The sequence below is a fragment of the Acanthaster planci genome, linkage group LG03 (assembly GCF_054643075.1).
Source record: "Acanthaster planci isolate LZ-2023a linkage group LG03, COTS_SCS, whole genome shotgun sequence".
Taxonomy (NCBI): Eukaryota; Metazoa; Echinodermata; class Asteroidea; order Valvatida; family Acanthasteridae; genus Acanthaster; species Acanthaster planci.
The window spans coordinates 13,916,843-13,940,662 of record NC_141779.1 but is presented as its reverse complement, the minus strand read 5'-3'; the positions used below and the strand labels follow the sequence as shown (position 1 = coordinate 13,940,662).

At 41.0% G+C, this 23,820-nt stretch overlaps 2 protein-coding genes across 15 annotated transcripts in view; one reads left to right on the top strand and one right to left on the bottom strand.

Annotated features, from left to right (window-relative positions):
• The window catches only part of LOC110990234 (cytochrome c oxidase assembly factor 1 homolog), a 58,586-nt gene extending 54,451 nt beyond the window's left edge, over positions 1 to 4,135 (bottom strand). For 9 of the 13 annotated variants that reach the window (XR_002599795.2, XR_015424628.1, XR_002599789.2 and 6 more), the window contains exons 1-2: positions 3,855 to 3,989; positions 557 to 724 (exon numbers count right to left, since the gene is read on the bottom strand). Coding sequence is in view for 9 of the 13 variants with exons in the window: in XM_087133932.1 (XP_086990058.1) it covers positions 557 to 647 (91 nt within the window). In the remaining 4 variants the exon portion in view is untranslated. The other 4 variants (XM_022255177.2, XM_022255188.2, XM_022255161.2 and 1 more) reach the window with 4 other exon arrangements.
• Positions 4,136 to 4,389: 254 nt separating this feature from the next.
• Positions 4,390 to 23,820, top strand: part of dnah7 (dynein axonemal heavy chain 7) — an 83,852-nt gene continuing 64,421 nt past the window's right edge. Inside the window, exons 1-23 of one of the 2 annotated variants that reach the window (XM_022254265.2) lie at positions 4,390 to 4,661; positions 6,509 to 6,580; positions 7,066 to 7,174; positions 8,385 to 8,535; positions 9,059 to 9,161; positions 9,646 to 9,829; positions 10,375 to 10,573; positions 10,952 to 11,071; positions 11,875 to 12,058; positions 12,709 to 12,888; positions 14,130 to 14,288; positions 15,439 to 15,552; positions 16,239 to 16,259; positions 17,216 to 17,343; positions 18,058 to 18,361; positions 18,733 to 18,879; positions 19,544 to 19,680; positions 20,214 to 20,478; positions 20,835 to 20,969; positions 21,427 to 21,575; positions 22,381 to 22,567; positions 22,942 to 23,028; positions 23,363 to 23,668. In XM_022254265.2, the coding sequence (XP_022109957.2) occupies positions 4,647 to 4,661; positions 6,509 to 6,580; positions 7,066 to 7,174; positions 8,385 to 8,535; positions 9,059 to 9,161; positions 9,646 to 9,829; positions 10,375 to 10,573; positions 10,952 to 11,071; positions 11,875 to 12,058; positions 12,709 to 12,888; positions 14,130 to 14,288; positions 15,439 to 15,552; positions 16,239 to 16,259; positions 17,216 to 17,343; positions 18,058 to 18,361; positions 18,733 to 18,879; positions 19,544 to 19,680; positions 20,214 to 20,478; positions 20,835 to 20,969; positions 21,427 to 21,575; positions 22,381 to 22,567; positions 22,942 to 23,028; positions 23,363 to 23,668 (3,456 nt within the window). In that variant the 5' untranslated portion in view covers positions 4,390 to 4,646. The remainder of the gene's footprint in view (positions 4,662 to 6,508; positions 6,581 to 7,065; positions 7,175 to 8,384; positions 8,536 to 9,058; positions 9,162 to 9,645; positions 9,830 to 10,374; positions 10,574 to 10,951; positions 11,072 to 11,874; positions 12,059 to 12,708; positions 12,889 to 14,129; positions 14,289 to 15,438; positions 15,553 to 16,238; positions 16,260 to 17,215; positions 17,344 to 18,057; positions 18,362 to 18,732; positions 18,880 to 19,543; positions 19,681 to 20,213; positions 20,479 to 20,834; positions 20,970 to 21,426; positions 21,576 to 22,380; positions 22,568 to 22,941; positions 23,029 to 23,362; positions 23,669 to 23,820) is intronic. The other variant, XM_087134213.1, reaches the window with a different exon arrangement.

Below are 23,820 nucleotides of genomic sequence, written 5' to 3'. Positions count from 1 at the left end.
ATTCCTGCAGCACTGAAGCCACAATGCACAGTAACTGTCATAATGCTTCCATCATTACACGTTACAAGAGGCCTTACAAATTGACCTTCGTGTACATGTACACGAATCAAATTAGAATTGCATTAACCCAACATATTGTCCAATCACAGGATACACAAAATGGACAAAGGACATGCAGAATCTGAGACAAACAAAATTCAATGTATACAATTCCACAAGCTGTCCAAGGAGAGTGGCTCACTTGCAAATGATGGGTCACTTTGCTGAACAGTAACCACTTGTCTGCATTTGTCATGGCAATACACAATTTTTGAATCCTTAAACTGTTGAGTAACTTAAGGATACCAGCAGAATTTAACCTACATGATTCTGTACGCAAATTTATGTATGCAGGAAATTTATCTACACAAAACAAGATAGGAATCACAACTCCGTGTAGAAATTTTTCTCTTACCCAACATACCCAAGGATGAAGTACATCTGCCAAAAATACGCACAGAAATGCTAGACTTAAGATAATTTTTGTTCTATACAAAACCTGTTTTGCATTTCTCACCTTGAATCCTCTTAAAGAAATAGCCAGCTCCAAGAACGGATACCACTCCACCATAAGCTGCGATCTTCTTCAGTGTAGACAAACTCATCATGTGTAAACCATCCCCAGCTAATTACACGTACATGTATCTGCCTCAAAAACACCAGTTACAAACACATCAGAGAAAGTCTGAAAAGAAAAGGAAAAATGGTTCCAATATATCAGACATTTTTTGGTGGGAAAATTAAAAGCAATTTTTGTCATATACAGATAGCACTTTTTTCTAGATAGTGTTGTGCAAGATGTGAAATCTTCGAGGATTAAAGTGCAGAACCAAAAGTTTAAACTTGGCTGCCAGATTTTAAAGCTAGCGGGCTAGCTGTCAGTTATGGACAAGGTGGCAAACAAGCAAAAGTAAGTGAGCTGCCAAACTTTTTTTTGTACAGGTACATGTAGGTTGAAGAACACTGCTTTTCAATAAGGCTGTGAGCTGGCAACAACCACTTGTTCATCAAGCAAAAGTACAATAATTTAATAAGTCAATGAATTAGTCCTGTACTTTATTGGTTTTATATACACAGATCTATAAATTTTAAAAGGCTAGGCCTTGTAATGTCAAATAAAAAAAGGAAGGATTTTAATACAAGTACAACCCTTAGCTCTAATAGTCTTAACATTAAGCTCAGATCAATTGACAGCATAGCTTCCACAATGTACAGACCGATTGCACTTGCTAAATCACGTGACCTATAGTGGATATCTACCCCATGGCAACATGTCTTTTAAGTGTTGTTTACAAACAATACAGACAAGTTATGGTATAGTACCCAGCACATCAGTAGTCTTAGTACTGTACCTGTTGTCGACTTTATTTTTGGCAAATGACACTTATGAAACACTTTGCTTTTGGTGGACGCCATGTTTGTTGATATTTAATACACACCATAGGTCATGTGACATAGCAGGCGCCATCGGTCTAGTGTTGATATTTTAACTGGTGTGCAATAAACAGTCTTTATAAATGTAATTAACCAGCACTTACATGTACATGTAGCCTAAATGTATTTAAGCATGTGATCAAAGCTCATGTACATGAATTTCCTTTTTCCCTGTTTTAAACATAGTCTGCGGTCTTGTAACTGGGTTCAAGGGAATAATTTTTCCTCGCAGTAATTATAGATGTGCTACAAGTCAATCACGCATTAACACATCATACCGGTACCCCATTGCCATATCACAGCATTCAATAATTTTTCAATATTAGCAGAACCAGACAAGGTAGTGACGGTGTTCAGTTCAGGCCCACTTACACTTCTGGGGACTGCACGAACAATGTAGGCATTGGGGTAGGCACGTATGTGGATTCTCACAAAAGAAACTTCATTTATGAGTCTTCCCTGGACAGAAAGAAATGACTTTCTCACATTTCAACTGTGATAAAGTCATTTTTCCCCTGAAACAATTTGATGGTAATCCTTAAACTTGATGGTGAATGCCAAAGAAGCGGGTAGGAAAGACATCACCCATATCGCGAAACGAGCTGTGAAATGTCCATGTAAGGGCAGCCAAAAGTCAGTTTTAATAAGTCCCAATGAGCATGCTGAGTTTTAACAACATACATGTACATGTAGGCCTACATGTCGGCTACATGAAATAAAAACAAACTCCGGGAGGGAGCTGATGTTCAGCACAATCTTGAATCTTGCACAAATTTATTGTACTCTGTCTTGAGTTGATTTGCCTTCAGGCAGTTAGGGGATATAATAAACTCAGGTGGGGATTGGCCCTCTACAATTAATTTTTCAAGATTCAAAATTCGAACGCAATCTTTAAACGTGCGCAATTTTTGTGCCTCAAACTGTGCAATTTTTACTGTTTATGTTAAACTGCCGGTAGGGATGCTTGGATATAGACTGGTTCCCATTCCCTAGGAAGTCTCAGGCTGTTTCAGTTATTAAGACTGGCACTAGTTAAGCAGGGAAACTGTTGCCTTGAGTGAAGGCTACAATTAGTTTTGAGTGTCATTTCAAAGTCCTTGTTTTTGCTGATATTATTTGTTTCGTCTGGGATCCTACTTTAATTGCAGATTTTTTTTCCAATTAATGATTCTTTAGAGGGAAGTAAAGTCTGAATTAAATGTCAACCAGGCAATTTATGAAGCTTTTATGGGGCAATTTTCATCAAACATGTCAATAAGTTTGAAAATAACGGGGGAAATTTTGTCAAACATGTTGCTGCCGGCGTTTACCTGTGCCCGGTAAGTAGGTTTGCATGTGCCACATTTTACATTGTGTACTGGTACATGTAGCACAAATCACAAGCAAAAAGGGACCAACAATACACCCGACATTGAATTTGTGCAAAACATGTAGTTGATGTCAGACAGTTTCCTACGTACGACTGTTGCCTGTGATTTAGGCCTATGTACCGTGCAATTTTTATCACCGTGTGCAATTTTAGTGGCAATATCTGCAGTTGCACAGAGTTTTGGCAATGAGAATGAACATCCCAGATTTCCATACAAATTTGAAAACCCATGAGGCTTTTTTTCATTATTCATTAGTTGGTATACATGTACATACTGCACATCGATAGTGAGTACGCGTCCATGCAAAGGGAACCAACCTTGAAAGTAGACTACATGTACATGTAACTCTCAGTCCATCTTTCATCTGGCCATTTGTACGCGGGCGCACTACAAACTCCCGATTCTCTTTGCAACCATTTTTTAACCATTCTCGACGGGAAAAACAACAATTTTTCTGAAATAATAACTTTTTGGAAAATAATGAAATTTTTTGGTGGCTGTTTCAGCAGTATGCGGGCATAAGATGGAAATCCGGGATATTCATTCTCATGGCCTTAAAACCAACATGAACATGATGAAAAGCTAAGTCTAACATGTCTATGTGTTTTCTAAGTAAATGCTTCAGAATTTTCTCAGCTAAATGTCATATTATACATGTTATAAGGACGTTATCACTTTCTAATGGCTGGGCATGTGGTAACATTCTAAGGGTAGATTTGTGTTTTCCGTTTTTGGAACTCTTTCCTTCATTGGGCACTCAAATTTAAAAGATTGTGCTCAACACTGACTAGCCTAGTACCATTACAATACACATGTACATGTACGCCTAGCATGCCGCGCCAAGGTTTAAACTTAACAATAATTTAATGTACGATAGGCCTACGTCATCATATACGTTGTAGGCCGTAGTACTAGCAGTACATTCACATTGACAAACATGACAAAAATGCATCTATCATTGTCTAACGTCGGTGACTGAAGAGTCGACAGGTCCATTATTTCACCACTTACTATGGAAACCAATCAGACTTGACAATAAAAAGCTCAAACCTATTCCACCATCATGCCTTAACTTATCAAGAAAGTTTATGAGGAAGCATCGAGTTAATGCAGGAACTCTGCTGCTGAATTTTGACATGTGCAACTTATAATGAGGGTACCCTTCTTCATCGACACAGGTTTGAAGTTGTGCTGTGTAAGAAATGATGGAACCAGACTGCGGTTTCCTGAGGCCGTCTCCGAATCTTGACCTATGGCTACGGCTACTTAAATTGCAGTGGTTGAAAAAAAACAATTGAAGCCGCAGCTCAACATCCCCCAAAGGCTGATTTATGACCTTTGCCTTGGGCAGATTCACAGGAATTCTTAATTATCAAAAATTTATATGTATATAAATTTTGGATTTTTTATTATATTTAATATTCAAAATAATTATTTTGTTTTTTTATATCATTATATTTATTTTGGAAGATTCTATGTGTCCACGATACATATAGCGTTCGAGGTTGCTGAACAAGTTGAGCACGTAACGTAGCAACACGAAAGCCATCACGTCCATGACGTCGACGTAAGCCCATGTACTTTTGTACAGGCCGTGTAGTTTTGATGCTATGTGCACATTTCTTGCTCGTAATCTATTGATTTAAAAGAAATAATGCAGCCATAAACTTCCAGTCGTCTACTTGATGTGTAGACAATACATCAAGTGAATACTAATATATGATTGCTAATTGGAATAATGTTATTAGAAGTCCGTAATTAGAGGAAAACAACAGACCGACAAAACTGATTCGAGTTTTCAAAATGGCCGATGTCCAGGTAGGCTAAAAAACATTGCGCACAGCAAGAGGTTGTACCGATTATTGCACTCACGTCTGGGCAGAGGGGTAACTCTCCATTCACTCTCTTCAGGGATTTGCATGTTTTCCTCCTTTTTTGCTGCAATATGAAAAATAAATGAAGCTTTTTCGGTACAGTCAGTCATGACAGTGTGGAAAGCACCTCTGACATGCCTGAACAGCAAGGCACCCAGTACTTAGTTGTAGGCCTAGTGATTATGGGTCAGCTCGTACCCGAGTTAAGTTGTACCCAAGTTAACAAGGCTAAGTCATACCCTGGTCAACTCATACACCAGTCAACTCATACCCCGGCCAACTCGTACCCCAGTCAACTCGTACCCCATTCAACTCGTACCCTCGATGACCTAAAACTAGTAGTAGGGTAAGTGTGGGTATACCCGATCAGGGGGAGAGCCCTACAGACTGTGACGTGAATGAAATGAATAGAGTGTAGGCCCTACTATATGAAAAAAATCACGGCTGATCGGGTTCTCCCCAATCGGGTATACCCACACTTACCCTAAAAGGATTAGGTTGGTTTTTCCCCTCTTTACTCCAAACGGTTTACGATAATTTTTTCTCCCCTTTTGCACGTTTTTGATGATAGCAGATGCTAGGGACAATTAATTTATTCATTTCAATTATTTTTATTATTATAACTATTTAGTTAATTATTTTAGAAAAAGAATTACAAGGACAAAGTACATGTATCTTTATTGCTTTAATTAATCATCAAACAAACAACAGGCAGATTTACCTCTTTTTTTGAAGATGTGTTATTTATATGGTTTTGAAGGATTCGGTGCAATGTGTCTTTTTTTTTTAGTGGCAGGATATTCTGCAGTTGCTCCCAAAACTTGGTTGAGACACTGACCTTTTTTTGGTTTTTTTTTCCGCATACAGTCAAGTTCTAAGATTCAAGGCGTGAGGCCTTTTTCTTCTGTGGTTTTGTTGACATGAAATTAAAAAATTTGATTTTGTTAACAAAATGTATTTTTCATTTTTGGACATTGCCTATTTCAGTTATAATATCTTGCCTCAGTAACAGGTAAAAATGTAAAACATTCAAGCTTTATTGCTTTATGTTACCATAAGCATGGACAAAAAAGTCAAGCATAACATACATGTACCTGGTGTACACAAAAAATATGAAACATCCATTCCAGTTGTTTTGACTGCAAATGAAAACATTTCAAGTTACCCACTGTCCTGGTTAGCAGTTTTTAAAAAAATGAAATTAAAAAAGAAAACAACTTCATGTTTCTTTGTTTATACATATAGGTGCTCTTTAGGTACACGTATAGGCCCTATTTTACGTGTAAGTTAATGAAGAGCTTTCATCTGTTGTCGTATTTGCTTTTGGGTAATTCTATAAATTTGGGTTCAGATTTTTTATGTCCCTGTCACATCTGACATATGATTTGTAAGTTCTGAACAAATTCTCTAATTTCCAGTCGTGACAAATTAATGTAAATTACCAGTACCTGCCAAACAACTAGAAAATACATATACATGTAGTTTGAAATCAATTTCAGTGATATATGTCCATGTCAAATTACACAGTTCAGGTGTAACGTAGAACACCAAAATGTCACACTTTCGGACCCAAAATTTATAGAATGACCCTTTTACGTGTACTTTGAAAAATTCCACATTCCTTTTAGTTTTAGTTGTCACATTTAATTGAAAGGTTTAACTGGGTGGTAAACGGACTGCAGGTGATGGTAGTTTTCACACCGCTTATTTTCCTTCCTAACGATCAACATTACATTTACTCTTTAACATGGTAAAAATGCCCTTCTATTTTTCACATTCCTGTCCTTGTAGTATGTATCTTCATTCAAGAATAAAGGCAAGAATCCTGCAGCACCAACATCGTTTCTCCCCACATTGCCAGCAGTAAGTATAAAGCAATTTTAAAAAGGATAAATTTACACATGGATTTTCACAAAAGTGTCAGCTTGCTTCATTTTGTTACCATACTCAAGCGCGAAGTTAGGACAAAGTACATGTAAGTTCATTAAGAACCTTAAACAAAATTGCTACAAACACCACTCTACAGGTAATTACTCTCTCAAACCAAGAATTTTTGTTGCCTTTCTGGATAAAAACAACTTCACAGACCTAAGAATTTTCTTTTGTGTTGATTTTTCATAGATCATTCCAAAAAAAAAAAATGTGCATAGTGTTCATAGAAATTTTTCATCTTTTCTGTCTCTTTATTTTTTCTTATTAATCTGTCTGAGTGAAGTTTCCACAGTGAAATTTTATAAACATCTGAAAAGTGATGTTAAAGACACACATTTTCCTATTTATACATATTTTTGAAGCCTTATGCCCAAACTTTAACACAACTTTGATATTTTTCTCTCTCGGACGTTCAGAAGCGCAGTAAACCGATATGGCAGGCCAACCCGCCTTCCTTTGTACTGTCTGGAAAGCCTCCAGAAGACCAGGTGGAAGAACTCAGCGTGGCCGCCCAGCTAACAACACGTAAGATGCATGTCCTGCCCCTGATTTTGATTTGCTATGGTTTTTAAAATTAGGAATAGAAGTGGAATGGATCAGGAGGGCACAGAATAGCAAATGAGATTTCTTGATACAGAATTTGTATACAGTGGAACGCCATTATAACGAACACGACGGGGTCCGCGCTAAATGTTCGGTACAGCAGTTGTTTGGTATAGCAAAATTAACTGCTGAACGTTTTTGTTTTTGCCATGTAGGGCTCTCTCTTGTCTAACTGAAGTGCACCCTCTTGTGATACTATGAATTGCTGTTGTCATGATGTTTTGCTGTTGCATTCACGTTTGAGGTTTCTAGAAATATATCTGTTAATTATTTTTGGTTTTTATTAAATCTTGAGTTACAAAATTGACATTTAGTTTATCCTAAAAGTCGTGAATCTACCGCTCAGGATTGATCTCTGATGTATGCTGTGGTGAATCTCGATTGATTTACAACTGCTAAATGTGCACAAAATATTGGGAGCCAAGGACAGCCGAATGTTCGGTATTGCGGTGTTTGGTACAACGACGTTTCACTGTAACATTCTACCCCGAAAATGATAAAATCCTCCAGAATAGTTTGCCACTACATCCTCTGTAATGACAATCACCTTGAATAAATTTCAGAGCAGTAAAATACCGACACCACAGTATTGTAAAGGCCTTTGATCTGTTCGGTTATGTTAACCCGTCCAACTTTATTTTAGAACTTGACACCTATGTGAGAGCAGACCCTTGTGTCTACATGTACATGTATATGGAGAGAGAGTTTGGCCCATTGGACCATTGCTAGATGGCAGAGCTTGTACATGTATGTTCATCCAGCACTGACTTGTGTCAAGTGCTTTAAAGACAATTGCTGACATGCTGTAGTTGGGCAAAGCACATGAGATATCTATGAGCCTTTTTTTACATTGAAGATGACCCATCTTATGTATTGATGATGCATGTACTAAGTCATCACAAGAGTTGTGTCTTTTCAGGGCAATTTTACTATCGGCTCTCTTTCATGAAAGTGATCCATTACTTTTTTAGTCAATTACAGTCACAAAAGAGTAACACACAAGTGCCACATGCGCCTCACTTTCTTTTAAGATTGAGGTGATCATCCACAAACACCTCACTCTCTGAACAAGGTACTCTCACTTTTTATAAAATTGAATCATACAGTACATGCATTTTCTTCACCTTGGCAGGAGAGCCCAAGAAGAAAGGAAAGACTGGTCGAAGCAAGTCATGGGACCCGGAGAGCAATGGTCCCGTGAACGGGGCCGGCAAAGCCAAGGGCTTCTCTCATCCACGGAAGGACAGGGAGAGCTTCCGCAATGCCTTGGTGAACATAATCATGTGAGTCGTAGTGGTAGTGAAAACTGGGTAGTGCTCTTATAGGCCTACTACAGAAAAACATGAATAACCTGTCACAGCAACAGCTACATGTACTCTGGCGGATGTGAGTGGATCTTTGTGACTGCAAAAACTCGAGTAACTTTGTGGGTAGTGATGAAAGTGGCACTCCTGGCATATAGCGCAGTTTCACTCACGTGAGCGTTAAGACATCAGACGCTGAGGGTGATCAGCATTTTCTGAAGTTTTTTGAAAATGTCTTTTGATTTTAAACAAGGGCTAAGCTAGGCATTGTTCTGTGACACTCTGTCCGGATAAGGCAGTGCTTTACTGAACATAATTTAACATGAAACCAAACTAAGCACAACCATGCAGCATATTTCAAGCCAGCCAATTTCTGTTCTTCATTTTCAAACTATTGAAACTTTAAAGTATTGTAGAAGCTCTGGTTCTTTGAAGCTAAGAATTTGCCTCTCCCAACCAGCAACTTACACATTTATGTTGTGTGTGTTTTTCTTTGTAACAGGCAACAGGAGACTCCTGACAGCAGACCGCCCTCAGTTGCTGAAGGTGACCTTCCCCCTCTGTCAAGGACAGGCTCGCCCACGGCTGCCGAAAAAGACATCCTGGTTAGTGATAGCTAGACTTCAACCCTTCACAGAGCAGAGGTTGTATCTGTTTGAACAGTAATCGTTCAACCAAATATTTATTTGAAATTCTGTCCCAAAAAATGAAATGGATAAGGATGAGCTCTACTTTTAAAAATATCCAGTCATATTTCATTCTTTGCAGAATAGCAGGAACAAAAATTGTCCCAACATTTATTGTGAAATCCAAAAACGTTATGGATAAGTTAAGCTGTGGAATGAAGTCCTCACATTGATCCTTGCCTTTTAGATGAAACTGAAAGTGTATTGTTGGAATCAAATTGTATCTTATTTTGTAGAAGTTGTGTATAAAGGTTACATCTTCTATTCAGCTAATGCAATTCAAATTTCTTTTTTAAAGCACTCTCCATTTGAGTAATTTCAGCAAAATGCCTGAGTGGCTTTGTACACTTTTTTATTTCTTATTATGTCAGTAAGTACAAATTATAATATTCGTTATTTCCAGCGATACTACTACTACATTCACAATGGGATTGACACGGAACACGTGGCGCCCATGGAGGACTCCTGGCTGGATAACGTCCTCCATCTTGTGTCTGAGGACCTGAAGGGAGGACACACAGAGACAATAGAGAACTTGTCTGACGAAATGCGAGAGGACTACCTGCTGAGTGTCAAGAAGGCCATCGGTGAGTAGCATTGATAGATGCAGCATGCAATGATGCCTAGCACTTGGAATAGTGACTGTAATCTAGGATTCATTGGTTTGAAAACTGCCTTGACTAGACAGAAATATTCACAGATACTGGTCATTTGGTTGCCTGCCAAATACAATCATCTAAGCTTGTGCATGCCTTGAGTTGAAATTTAGGTTCTTTTGGTTTTACTGTAAGTCAAAATGCTTGACTGTGGATCAGAACAAACTGAAGTGTTGTATTGTTAGCCTGCTCATTTTGGTACTGTGTTCCAAAGTTTTATCAGTAGTTTTATTTATTTTATGATGTGCAACCTGCCTCTCCCAATTTCCATTTATTGGCCCCTCTGCCTTGTGTGATGAAAAATAGGTTTTAAATGGAACAGACTCTAAACTTTCTTTTGCGCACTCATTGTCCATTCTATATACAAGAGCTAAATATTTTAATTGAGACTATTGGGCTAGAGGGTCCGAGAATGATCATCAATCCTTCAAAAAGTAAAGTGCTAGACAATGTTCTATAATATTTGTATTTGTCAGTGGATTTTGTGTTGCGCGATCCTCGCGAGAAAGAAGAAGACAAAGAAGAGAGCAAGCCACCTCACCGTTTAGAGCTGTCTGTGGTGCCCAAGCCCTGGTACAAGTCCTTCCTAGCCTCTCAGGCTTGCATGAGTCAGGACCTGAACATCACCAATCCCACCATGCTGCAAGTACTCGAACTCTGGCATGTGTCATTTGGGTAGGTTCATGGTTTTGTTTAAGTGCCTGAAACCAAGTTGAATAGGGTTTCCCCTTGAGTAGAGGAAATCATTCTGTTGCTTGATGGTCACATCTAAACAACTTTTTACTGCCACTTTCACAGACGAAATCTCCTTGAGATGAAAGGTCTTTGCTGCAGTAGTCCCAATAACTGAGAATTTTTCATTTTGTTGACGTACCCATCCCTCTGCAAGTGAGCCATTTTACCTACCATTAGGTACGTGCATGTGTGCATTTATCCAGCCAGCACAGAATTTTAGAATTGGCCGCCCCCTGGAAAGGGATTCAGCCCCATACCAAATGACCTTGGCCAGAATTATTTAGTAACGTCTAATGCCTAGTTTTTTAATTCATTCAGTAACCTGCGTCTGGTGGATGTAGAGGAGTTCCACCAGAAGACAGAGTCTATGGAGCTTGCCATCTTCCAGAATCTTGTCATGAGACACATTGACGCAGCTAAAGAAAAACTCTTGAAGAAGTAAGCTATGTTACAGTGTCATATTTTATGCCTTATGCCCATTAGAGCTACTGTATATAGTTCTTGGAAGTGTTCTGAAGGGAATAAATATGTGCCTGGCCGGTCTAAATGTGCATTTAAGTCCGGCTCAGCAGAATGGACTGACTAATGCCCGAACCACGGGCGAGGGCATTATCAGCATTCACTCTCCTGAGCTGGTCTTAAACTAACATTTTACGTTTAAGACCAGCCAAGCGCATATTTATTCCCATTTATAATTACCTTTTGTTGTCAGGGAGTCAAAAGAAGTCAATGTATGACAGATTTCCAACGATTTCATTCTAGAATTTTATTTTCATTTTCCCGAAAACCCCGTCCATATTATGGTATATTCCCTAGGCAAGTTATCCTAAAGAACCTCCTTAAATATGGACTTGCTGCACTTGACGAGCTGCGTGCTCACAGACTCTTGACCAATCAGAATCGATTAAACTGTCTCGTATCCAGGCACCAGTATGTGATTTACACAGCAGGCATTATCACTTCTCAGCGGGCATTATCAAATGTTAATACACGGTCAAGTTGCATGTTGTTGAAAAGGGAGACTGACTGAGTTATTTATGAATAAGGGTTTAAAAGGCCTACCCATGTTTATTATATGAAAGATCTATTTTCTGTGTGCCTTGATAGTATACTGTGAATCCTTTCAGCAGTTTTGCCACGTAAATGTACTGGTTGTGGTCCTACGGTATATAACAGCATTCCTTGTCCTCATTCTCAGTTGACTTAGTTAACAATATAATTTTGGGCTTATACTTGACCAGGTGGTTTCCTGAGGTGCAGAACATCTACTACCAGGGCAACCGACGCAAGCTGGTACCCAGCAACCACAATGGTCGCAAGCTGGAGTCCTTTTTCAACTGTGCAGCCACGCTCATGACCGAACAGCTGCAGGGCCTGTGTTTGAACTCCATGACAGATTTCACCAATCTCATCTGCCAGCCACCGGTGAGTAGATCACAGACGCACCACTGTATGGAAGACGCTGTAGGTGTTTGTGAAAAATGCCTTGTACTCACAGTAAAACATCGATGCAGAATTGGAACTCACATGGCAAGTGAAACAAAGGTTTGCTTTATTCTTCCGTCGGCATTAGTGCAGTCGAGCCCATCACAAGTCCTTTCTCATGTCCAGTTACAAGTCCTTTCATGAGAACAGTCACAGGCAACACAAAGGGAAGCTTTTTTCACGGTTCATTTTCTATTGCCTGTGACTTGACTCGTGACTGGATGGCTTGTGATGGACTTGCAGTGGGCTTATGTCAGGCTGGCTGGGACTTGTAACAGACTACAGCAGCACGCACCAACAGCACTGCCTGTTAGGTACATTTATGACCCAACAGTGTATATTAGTTTGCTTAACGTCTTCCGCTGGTACATGTATGAGCTTTGATTAGGAATAAGATTCCACAAAGTGAACTTCATAAGCTCAAGCTAGCCATGGCGAGTAAAGCTTCCTTTTTACACTAGTAACATTTTGGCCACGTATAGCTGTAATCATTGCGTAGTTGGCAAGGTATGCTGCTCACTTGAGTTAAAAAAGTTGTGAGAGCTATGCTTGTCCATTAACGATCCTGTTTCTCTTCTGGTTACAACAAGGATTCTGTTCGTGCTTTTGAGCACTCGGGCTTCATCATGCGGCTGGTGCTGGATGGGACTAACATCAAGTTTGAGCCCACCTTCTCCGACTTTGAGATTGTGTTGCTGAATGTGTACGATGTCATGCTGAAGGCGGTCAGTGTGGTGCCTCGTGTGGAAACCAAGTTGTACTCGGAGTGGGTAGGTATCAACATGGTTGTTCAGATTTGAAACCCAGAGCAGTTGATGTATGCCCTTCAAACACTTTCATCAACACTTCGGCCTCATTTTTTCTGAGAGCACCAAGTTGCTTTCCTAATCTGCCTTGAGTGGAAGTGTACCCTCACTGGCGAAAGAAAGACAGACCGGTGTGAAGCTTTCCAACCGGGTTCTTGCACACGTTCAGCATGCACAAGAAGACGATACACTCCGGAATAAATTTGTTGCATGAACTCACCATGCTGCATGTCAAACGTGCATAAACTTGCATGCCTGTGCAGTGAGTTCATACCAAAGGACTGTCAATTTCATTTAAAAAACACACCCTCTTTTTTTCCAGCTCGGAGTGGGTAAAGCAAAGGTTTATATGCCCCAGGGCAGGAACCTCGTTCTTGAAGGGCAAGGCAATTTCTCATTTGCAAAGGGCACCTGTATTTATCAACTTGTCTATGGGGACATTTCAGTGGGCATTGAGGCAAAGACCAGGGGCATCAAGGCAGTTGCCGCTGATGCCTTCGTGAAGTACCTGCCCTGGTAGCATCATTGCACTCTTTTTTGAGTGGGGTTCTGAAAAGAACCAGTGGACTCAACCGTTTCGGATGGTATGCTCTCTCCATCGGATATTGTACATTCTTCTAATGACGGACAGAGCATGCTAGGGGGCGGATCTTTTCAGTACACCAACTCAGTCTCAGAAGAGAAGGTGCTTCTGCAAACCTTTCCCTGTTACCACTGCACAAACTTTCGGATGAAATTTCACCGTTGGCCCTGCGCCCAAGCACTGGTAACCCTCGCCAGTAAAGAGCAAGACTTGACCGAGTGCCCGGTTGTGGCCTCCATAATAATTCGTATTTCAAATCACAGGGGAACTGGCACTATGACCATCAAACAAAAGAAGCACAGTGCACTATTAAACAATGAGCATCCATTGTTATTGCACCATGCTTTTTTTGTTAAATATTCATAATGTGGGGACAGTCAGAAAAACAGTTAGTCTGCAGGAGACTGAAATTGTGGAATTTCCTTTGTTCGTACATTGCTGTAATTTTACAGAAAACAGGTTATAAATAGACAATCCCCTTGTGGAATGGTGTGCTAAGTATTACCTGGGTCTACCTACATGTAGTAATAAGAAATTCTGACTTCTTATTTTTTTTTCTGGATTTATGACTACCCTTGTCAATGTCATTGTAATGCATCGTTATCTTTGCGGCCGTTTTCAGAGTGGACCCAAGTCTAAGGCCACCCTCCGCCCCATCATTCTGGAGGACATCCTGAATGGCCACAAGCAGAAGGTCCGTGACATCATCAGTGACGAGAGCATCCTGCCCAAAGACCACCTCAAGATCTATGACAAGTACAACTTCCTCATTAACAAACAGGTAGTTAAATAGCACTTCCCCCCTCCATAACCCAAACTCCTGAGAGTGCAAACTGAAAAAAATTACCAAATGAGTCTCAAAGGCCTTGTGTTAACCACTTCATGCCGGGGCATTTTTCAATGTTGATGATGCTGGGCCGGCATGGCTATCATTCTTTCTGTTTACAAAATCCTTCATTCCTTCAAAAAATTCATCATTTCATTTATCGGTCATTTATAGCCGCACGAAGTAATCTTTAGGCACTACTCTAAGTTGACAGGTGAACTTCATTGACGCCCGAGTATTTCAGCCAGGCCTGCAGCCTTGTAAATAGAGCCCAGATTGTGCGGTGTTGTATAACTGTCTTTTGTTCACGAACCTGGCTCAGTGCACTGCTGACCTCTTTTCAATAGGGGCCAGATTAGCATGCAGCGGTGCTGTGTGGCTCATCAATGCAGTGTTGGAGGGCTTTTGTCCCCGATGGTAATCTGCTTGCTCTCAATGCCCCAAACCCTAGTATACGGTTTCAAAACAAGGCTGGATTATCACCACTTGTGAGAGTGAAAAGTGTCGATAATGCCCAGCAGCCTGGTCTTTTGTTTGGAGTACAGTCTTTTGTTACAGGGCCCTGTTTCTTTTGTCCGAGTTCGGAGACCCCAGCCACACATATAAACCATACGTCTCCGATTCCGGAGTCCCCGGCAGGAAGTGGTTAAGAATCAGGTCTTCAGCAATAAATGACATTTTAGAAATCTCGAACTGAATAAAACAAGCATTCTCTACATGCACTAGAACAGTTTGTGACGTGGCTCGCCAAACGAAACTGGTAACAGTAGGAACTTACTTGACTGACCCAGGTACTTGTTTACATGTATATAGTTACAAATTCACTGATCAAAACATTGGTTCAGTGGCATTTGCGTGGACCATTCTGTTTTGTATGCAAGCATGACCCATTTTCTCATAAAATCGAGACACTGACTGCCTTAACTTTCAAGGCAGCAAGCATACGAACGGTGTAATTGAGCACGGGATTGCACTCTAAGCTACTTGAAAGTGTCGTACAGTTCACATGTACGTGTAGGTGTTCCTGGCATGTTTTTAAGTGAGTGGAAGTCTGTCTGAGTTATTCTTCAGGGTAATTGTGTTTGTTACTTCTGTATTTGACCAGGCTGATGCAGACATTGAACAGTTCATGAGCGAGGAACACTCTTTTGAGGAGTATGCTCGGGAGGTCAGAAAGTACAACAAACTAGCAGAAGAGATTTCCTTCAACACTCGCAAGGTATGTGGTCCTAAAAACCCTTTTCCGTGTTGTAGTCTCAACTCAATAGAATTTTCAAACAAATCGTGCATGTATTGGTAACAATGCCTACAAAGAAAAACTTTGATTGTATTCTTTGAATTGACAGTTATTCCAATTCAATTCTCATTTCCTTGATTGTACCGCTAAAGTGCATTGAAACTGCAGCATCACCGAGGTCATATTTCTGATCTCTCTAGAAAGTCCAAGAGATTTGGGTGAACCTTTGGTTCCAATTAATTTCATTCAACATTGTCTACACTGTCGGCCAATCTTACGTATCAATGCAGTATGATAGCATAAATACCAAGAAAAGGGCTTCGTGTCAAAACAGTCTTCGACCTGCTGTTATAGAAATCATGAGAAATTCACAAAGACTAAAGAACTTTACTTAGGAAGAGCTTTTGGAGTTTCAATTTCATTTAATGGTAAAATGTCTTGAACAAATGTTGATACTGTTAAGCATGCAATATCCTTGTTTCATTGCTGCATGATTATCAAACGATTGGCTGCCTGTGGCATCATGTCAGGTGCGCTGCTTTTCATTTGCTTTGGAAGAAACATTGCCGGCTGCCCACTTTGAAATTGAATTTGTACACATTAACCAAATACTGACACAAGTTGCCCCTTGTCTGTTGCTTCTGCTTTCCTGCATGGCATACGCACAGGACGGAGTTGACCAGAGAAGGGTTTGTAAAGTGACTTTATTATCTCGCACTCACATTCCTAACACTCCTTTGGTGGTTCCGGGTGTCTCTGTCAAACTTGCACACTGTAATCCTTACTGCACAGTTATATTCAAACATATGCACACAGTGCACTAAACACACATTAAATCACAACACTTATGTGTCTTTTTTATGTAGAAGAAGGTATTATCGCACATTGCACATGACTCTCCAGTTGTTTTAGTGTATGTACATTTAAATTTTAAATGAATTAAACACCATTCAAATTGTATGTACTTTAAAGACGTTTCTCATGAAATCTGTTGGATCGAAAAACCAGTACATAAAGCAACCAATATGTAGTGCTTTCTCTTTCCTGGCTTGGTTAACAATGACTAATCTTTCCGTTTTTCTATCAGAATTCATGTAATTATCAAGCTGCTCTCTTTTTTCTGCCTCCCATGTCAGTTTGTAGTTTCAGAAATCCTCTGGGTGGTTGAATACTAAAAACATTTCTATTTTGCTGCTCCGTATTTCTATCTTTCAAATACTTTTCTTGGTATACTTTCAATTGTGATCAGACTAGAGAAAAGATCTGAACATTTTTTAAGGGGTTAACTGAACGGGTCAGACTCTGTGCTGAATTTATGGGTTTTAAGGAAATACAGGTTGTGACTGCTTTTGCTGAACAAACCTGATATATTAACTCTTGATTATACATGTAAATAGACAGTCCAAGAGTTCAACAGTGGAAAGTCCTTGTTATTATGTAAGGTGATAAAATTATGACCCGAAAATATAAAATTGACCGATCATTTCAGAATGTCAGTATTGTCTTTGATATTGTAGCCATTCGCACTCGACAGGTCAGTCATTAGAGTGAACATAGTTTTTCCTTCCTTCAAATTCCTGGATTGGTTTATCGCTTTTTGTTGCTAAACACATGAATGAATGAATTAAAATGATGTCTCCCCTAGGTGATACGGCTTGGCATGTTTGAGCTTCACTGTGATGAGCTGATCCGTGCCCTGGCCAAGAGAGCCGAAACCCTGAGCAGTCGGCTGCTGGCCAGGATGAATATGGACCATGCCGAAGCCAACCGAAAGTAAGTCAGACCTGTCAGATTTTGGAGCCTAATTTTTATAGAAAAGAGCTACATCTTGCAGAATTTATTTTCTGGAGAACCCAAAGAACCTTATTGAAGCATCATTGTTCTTGTGTTTTATAAAACTCATTGAACATTAGAAACGGACTATTTCAGACACCAGTATAATTACAGATAATGCCATTGCAGCGTGACCAAGTCAACTCCATTTTCATTTTCCTGACAAATGGTGTTGGTCCAGGGGAGGCATAGAGTAATTCTTTGTCAAGGCATAGACTCTTCTAGAAACCTTTTGTTTCTGAGTGGGACACCGTTTTTGATTCGCTCCTATCTAGAATGAAGGGATACCTGACAAAGGGGGGAAGAAATAGATTTGTGTTGAGCTGGGGCAGATTGAGTTTTAGCTGATGAAAAATATGTTTTATTGCATAGTTGACCTATCGCGGGAGAATTGTGCAAACACAGCTTGTGAAATATTGCCCTTTACAGAATGGACGTGGGATGTCTCATCTGAGACAAGCGAAACTCAAATGTACAAAATTCCATAAGATTGTCTAAGGGGTATGGTTATGTCGCAAACAGCGATAGGTCAATTGCCCAGAGTAACGCAACAGACCAAGTCAAACTCCTGCAAAAAGTTCACTGCAGCGTTTTAAGGATAGCAATTGAAACACACGGAGGCTTTTATATCTGTCTCCACCGTGCACCATGTAGACTGTGTGACGAGTACGAGGCCATCGCGGAGAAGGCCCTGACCACCCCACCCAACACCGAGAAGCTGATGGAGCTGTCCGAGTTCATCGAGGGGGTGGAGAAAAAGACCATCTTTGAGCTGGAGAAGCAGCTGGTGCAGAGCCGAGACCGGCTGGCCTTCCTGGTGGACTACGCCAGCTTCTCGCCGGCCGAGATGCGCCTCAACAGTAGCACCTTCCAGTGGCACGAGCGCATGCCTGAGATCTTTGCCGAGCACAAACAGATTGTGGCTGAGAAGACGTCACAATACCAAGATGGTCTAAAGGTACTCAGCATATAAAAGACCAGAATAAAATTATAACCACAAGATAGTGAAACAAAGCATCATGGAAAATGTTCTCATTCCTACGGAAAGGAACCTAAAACCCTAAATTACTTTGGAAAAAAGAATGTATTTGATACATTTTCAGTTTTTCTTTTGTTTTGTTTTGAGATGAAATCTGAATTTTTTGTACTTTGAAGAAGGTATACTGCTTAAAACTTTAGCTTAGAATAGAGTAGCATAGAGAAAAAGTTGTTGTCTTATGTTATTATTTCGTATTATATGTCATTGTCATAGAAGGACAAAATTTAAGTAAAACCAAATTTTCAACTTCTTTCATCCACCCTAATAAAATTTTTTCTTTCGTTTTGTAGCTGAGACGAGAGCGTTTCCAGGAGGAGTTAGAGGGTTACGCCAAACAGCTGGAGGAGTTTTCATCTTTCGGCGACATGTCCGAGGTCGGCAGGTACTTAAAGAAGGCCCAGGCCCTCTTGGCCAGGCTTGAGGCAGCAACAGAGAAGGTAAATGATGCCCCTCGTCCATCGTTTTCTTCCCCAGGGGTATTAGCAATGCTGCAACATCACATAGACAGTGTCTCATTTCTCGTTAGTCATTGTCCACAATGCTTGCCGGGAAATGCTCCCCTTGACAGTGAACAAGTTTGGTGTTTCAACCAGGCAAGGTCAGTTGAGAATAAAGCACAAGACATAGCACCAGTTGGAGCATGGTCCATCCGTTTGAGTTGGCTTACCCGCCTGCTGATACGGCTGACCCCGCATATGCATATTGATATTCTCGGATGACCTCAGACATGCTTCAGTTTGAGCATGTGCTATTGAAATTCTGAATTGGCTCTATTGACATTTTCAGCTCAAAGTATATTATGCAGCAGTTTGTCCTACTCCTTGGAGAGAAATATTCCAGCTTCAGTGCCTGTTTTTTCTCCCTGAAAGTTATACTTTATGCATAACTATTGCAGTACTATTTATAGAGTATTTTTTACAGTACGCCTTTGTTACCTATATGTTCTACTTGAGCTCATTATCGCAGCAGTGTCAGTTCTTGGATGTTAATTTTTAGTCACAGAATATTTCAAGTTTCCACGAGCAGATTCTCTACCTGAATTTTCATCTGACCCAATTCCAGACTCCGATTGACCAACTCTCTTTTGGGAATTTGTTGCAGATTGAGGCTTTCAATCTGGAGGAGGAGGCCTTTGGTTGGCAGACCTCGGCCTATCCACAGCGGAACACCATTATGAGCACCTTGCAGCCGTACCACAAGCTGTACGAGACCACAGTGGAGTTCAACACCAGGCACAAGTGAGTGTTTGGGGGGGAAGAGCTGGGTTGTTTTAAGCTGTATGGTTCTGTGGGTCAGCGGCTCCCTTCACTCCACAGCTTTTTATAACTTAAGCATTGTTAAGAGTTCAATTTGAGAGGATCTGTGCTTGAAGAGATTTTGATCCCAAGAGAGTCTAAACTCAAGTGAGATAAATTCTTCCTTTGAGAAAGATCCAGTTTTGATGGAAAGATTAGACCCTTTAACGTCCACAGGGCATGCAGGGTACATGTTAATTCGTAGACCAATATTTTTCAACTACAACAAAACTGGAGCTTTTCTCTACAAAATAGAATCTTGTTTTCATCTTTAAGACCTTAAATAACCTATTGAGCAGGATGATATTGATGATTTTTTCCCTTTCTTCATCATTTGCGTCTTGTAGACCAACGATAGAAGGGGCCATGCCTAATGTTATCATAGTTATCTATTGAGCAGGATGTTATCAGTGACATTAATTGACATTGTCACATCAGTAATATCAGTTCCTTTCTTTATTGCTTCAATCATTAAGACAATGGATGGAAGGGGCCATGCACGAGGTGGACCCGGACAAAGTGGATCAGGACGTGGGCAACTACTGGCGCACCCTGTACAAGCTGGAGAAGACCTTCGGCGACGTGGCCACGGCCCAGAAGATAGCCAGCCGCATGAAGGACAAAGTGGAGACCTTCAAGGACTACATCCCACTGGTCTCTGCCCTCTGCAACCCGGGACTTAGGGACCGCCACTGGGAAGCCATGTCGGACATTGTCGGTTTCCCCTTGAAGCCGGATGAGGTAAGACTTCTGCAGAATAACTGCCTAATACTTCCCAGCCGTGTTGAGAGTTTAATCCAGGTTGAGCAATAGGAACCGCTTACTAGCCCATTGCGAGTGGCCACAGTCTTTCAGGTAATCATTCATACCTGATTAGGAGATTGAGCTGATTGCATGCTGAGCAAGAAAGAAATGGTATATTCCACTAGGGATATCATCTGTAGTCAGAAGGTAGAGAAAGAAAGTTTACCTGCTGAAATTTGGACATGGAATCCAGTCAGTTTCTCTGCCCTCTCTTCAGAAGGGGCTAACGTGGCTTTTGTCATTTTTTGAAGCAAACTCATTTTTATTTTCATGTTGTATTGGCTTGGTTTCAGGACACCACCCTGTCCAAGATGATCGACATGAATCTGGAGCCTTTCCTGGCCAAGTTTGACAGCATCAGTGAGTCGGCCAGCAAGGAGTACTCACTGGAGAAGGCCATGGAGAAGATGGTGTCGGAGTGGGACGCGGTGAGTCTGATGATCCTGCACAACACCAATCCCAGTTCTGCAGACTCTGTCCATAATCTGTTGACTCTGGACTCATCAACTGCACTATGCCCTCATTTCTGTGGTCTTTGTTTACATTCTGTTGACTGTGTCTATATTCTGTGCACCTGCTCCGTATTCTGTGGAGTCGGTCCATATTCTGTGGATTTGTCTGTTTTCTGTGGACAATTTTCACATTCTGAGGACTTTGTCCATTTGCTGTGCATATGGTCCATATTCTTTGGATCCGCTCAATATACTGTTAACTTTATCCTCAGAACTGTGTCTATGTTCTGTGTACAGCATTTTGGAGTTCATTTTCCCTAAGCAAGTTAAGGGCCAAAGCCATCTTTTTCTGCCAAGAAGCTTGGACTTTGAATATAAACAAAAGTAGGGTCGCTTCCATTTTCTGATTTCTTACTCTATCTTTGATCGGCAGATGGAGTTTGTCATGATTCCATACCGTGAGACTGGCACGATGATCCTGTCTTCGGTGGACGACATCCAGGTCCTGTTGGACGACCAGATCGTCAAAACCCAGACCATGAGAGGCTCCCCGTTCATCAAGCCCTTTGAAAATGAGATCAAGTAAGCACAGCAAGCCGTGTTTGTTATGGAGGGAGGGGGTCAGAGGCTGAGAATTCAGCAATGCTGGTTTCCCACCTTGTGTGATTTGCCCGCCCTGTCTTAACTCTGTGAATCGGACAGTTCCTCAGGTTGAAGAATTCCATCAGCTCTGCCATTTTTTTCTGTGAAATATGTAAATGTGAGGGACGTTATGCAGATCAGGCATTTTGGTCTCAGGGAAAAATGCAAATTACTTGAGATTGATTACAGCATGCAATAAAAGATTTGATGAAAAGGAAAACATCTGAAAATGTATTTTGAAACAAAAACCAACTGATTATTTGATACTTTGAGACAAGTAACTGTTTGCTTCCCTGTCTCAACAAACTCAGATCATCACAGATTTTATCCATCATTATGGCCAGTAACAATTAGGGTATTTTTTTAATTATAGAGTATTTATGGCTATGTTTGATTTTTAAAGCTTAGGGCACTTGCTTTTAATTACGTCAAAACAAAATTCCAGGCGTGTGGTCTCTCAGGATGGTAGGATTTTTGACCTCCTTTTATGGACTGTTTGTAGGTTTTGCTAGCTTTTTTGCTGTTGTTGCCAAAAAAATCTGAGTGCGAGATTCACACTATCATAGCATTTGGCTATTAAAAGCCGTGAAAAATTATAATATTTCATTGTTGGTGTTAAAAATCTTCTGCTGGCTGATCCCTGGGTGTCTGGTCATCCTCCAGTTTTGCCCCTAAACCTCCAACTGAGTCGTTTTCCCCTTTCGATTAGGATGTAAAAATCCTCATTAACCTTCCATTCGCCCAGGGCCTGGGAGGGTAAGCTCCTGCTCCTGCAGGAGATCCTGGATGAGTGGCTGAAGGTGCAGGCCACCTGGCTCTACCTGGAGCCCATCTTCAGCTCGCCGGACATCATGGCGCAGATGCCCGAGGAGGGCCGCCGCTTCTCCACCGTCGACAAGAATTGGAGGGACATCATGAAAGCGGCGGTAGTGGTAAGCGTGGTCTCCTTGCACCTTTATCACTTGCCAGGTTGATGCCAGCCTTTGGAGTCAGTTCTCATTTGTTTAAGCCCCATGTTTAATCAAATTTTGTTGAGAACCAACCCTCAGTGCATTTGTGTGCTTAGACAAAACGGGTATTAAAGTTTACGCTACTGTGTTGTCACATCAAAGTGTCTGACAGCCTTTACCTCTGCTTGAAAAAATGCAGAAAATACTGTTGGTAAAATGTCTAACATAGATTTGATATTTCATTTTGGGAACCACCTTTCCACTGGATAGGATGATATGTATTCATCTGTGAATAAGTGGTTTAGGGAGGATGATTCTTCAATAATCAACAAATTTTCTGTGTTGCTGCTTGTCAGGACAAGCATGTGCTGGCCGTCACCGACATTGAGAAGATTCTGGAGAGGCTGAAAAAGTCTAACGAGCTGCTGGAGCTCATCCAAAAGGTACAGATGTGCTCTTTCAACCAAATTACAATCTAGCCACTGGTCAATACAGCACTGATGAAAACTGTATTGTAGTAGGGTAGTTCAAAAATACTGCACAGATAATTTTCATCGCTTTTCACAAAGGTTTGCCCAAAGTCCTGTACCCTCTAAGAGTGGTTGGACTGTAACAAAGGAACTTGATTAATTTGTGGCTTATGTACTCAAAAGACTTAGGATTGCTTGTTATGCAGGTGTTCTGTTGAGTACTCAACTACAGCACTTAGAATGATTATGATAGCTACCCACTGACCATTCTTCACCTATGACCTTTAACCTTTCCTCTCCTCTGCAGGGCCTGAACGACTACCTGGAGAAGAAGCGGCTCTACTTCCCCCGCTTTTTCTTCCTGTCCAACGATGAGCTGCTGGAAATCCTGTCAGAGACCAAGGACCCCACCCGGGTCCAGCCCCACCTCAAGAAGTGCTTCGAGGGCATCGCCTCGCTGGAGTTCACCGATATTCTGGACATCACCCACATGAAGAGCAGCGAGGGGGAGGTGGTGCAGCTGAATGAGCCCATCTCCACCTCCAAGGCCCGGGGCCAGGTGGAGAAGTGGCTTCTGGAACTGGAGGGCCTCATGATCAAGAGCCTGCACAAGGTAGGCGCTGACCGCATCCAAATAACTAGGCTGTGGCTAAGTGATATCACATGCGTCTGTGGGAAATGCATGAAGCCACTAGCCGTAGGCTTCAATAGACATGTGTTATCTTCAGCCTCAGCCAAGAAATTCAGTCGTGGCCTGTTTCCCTT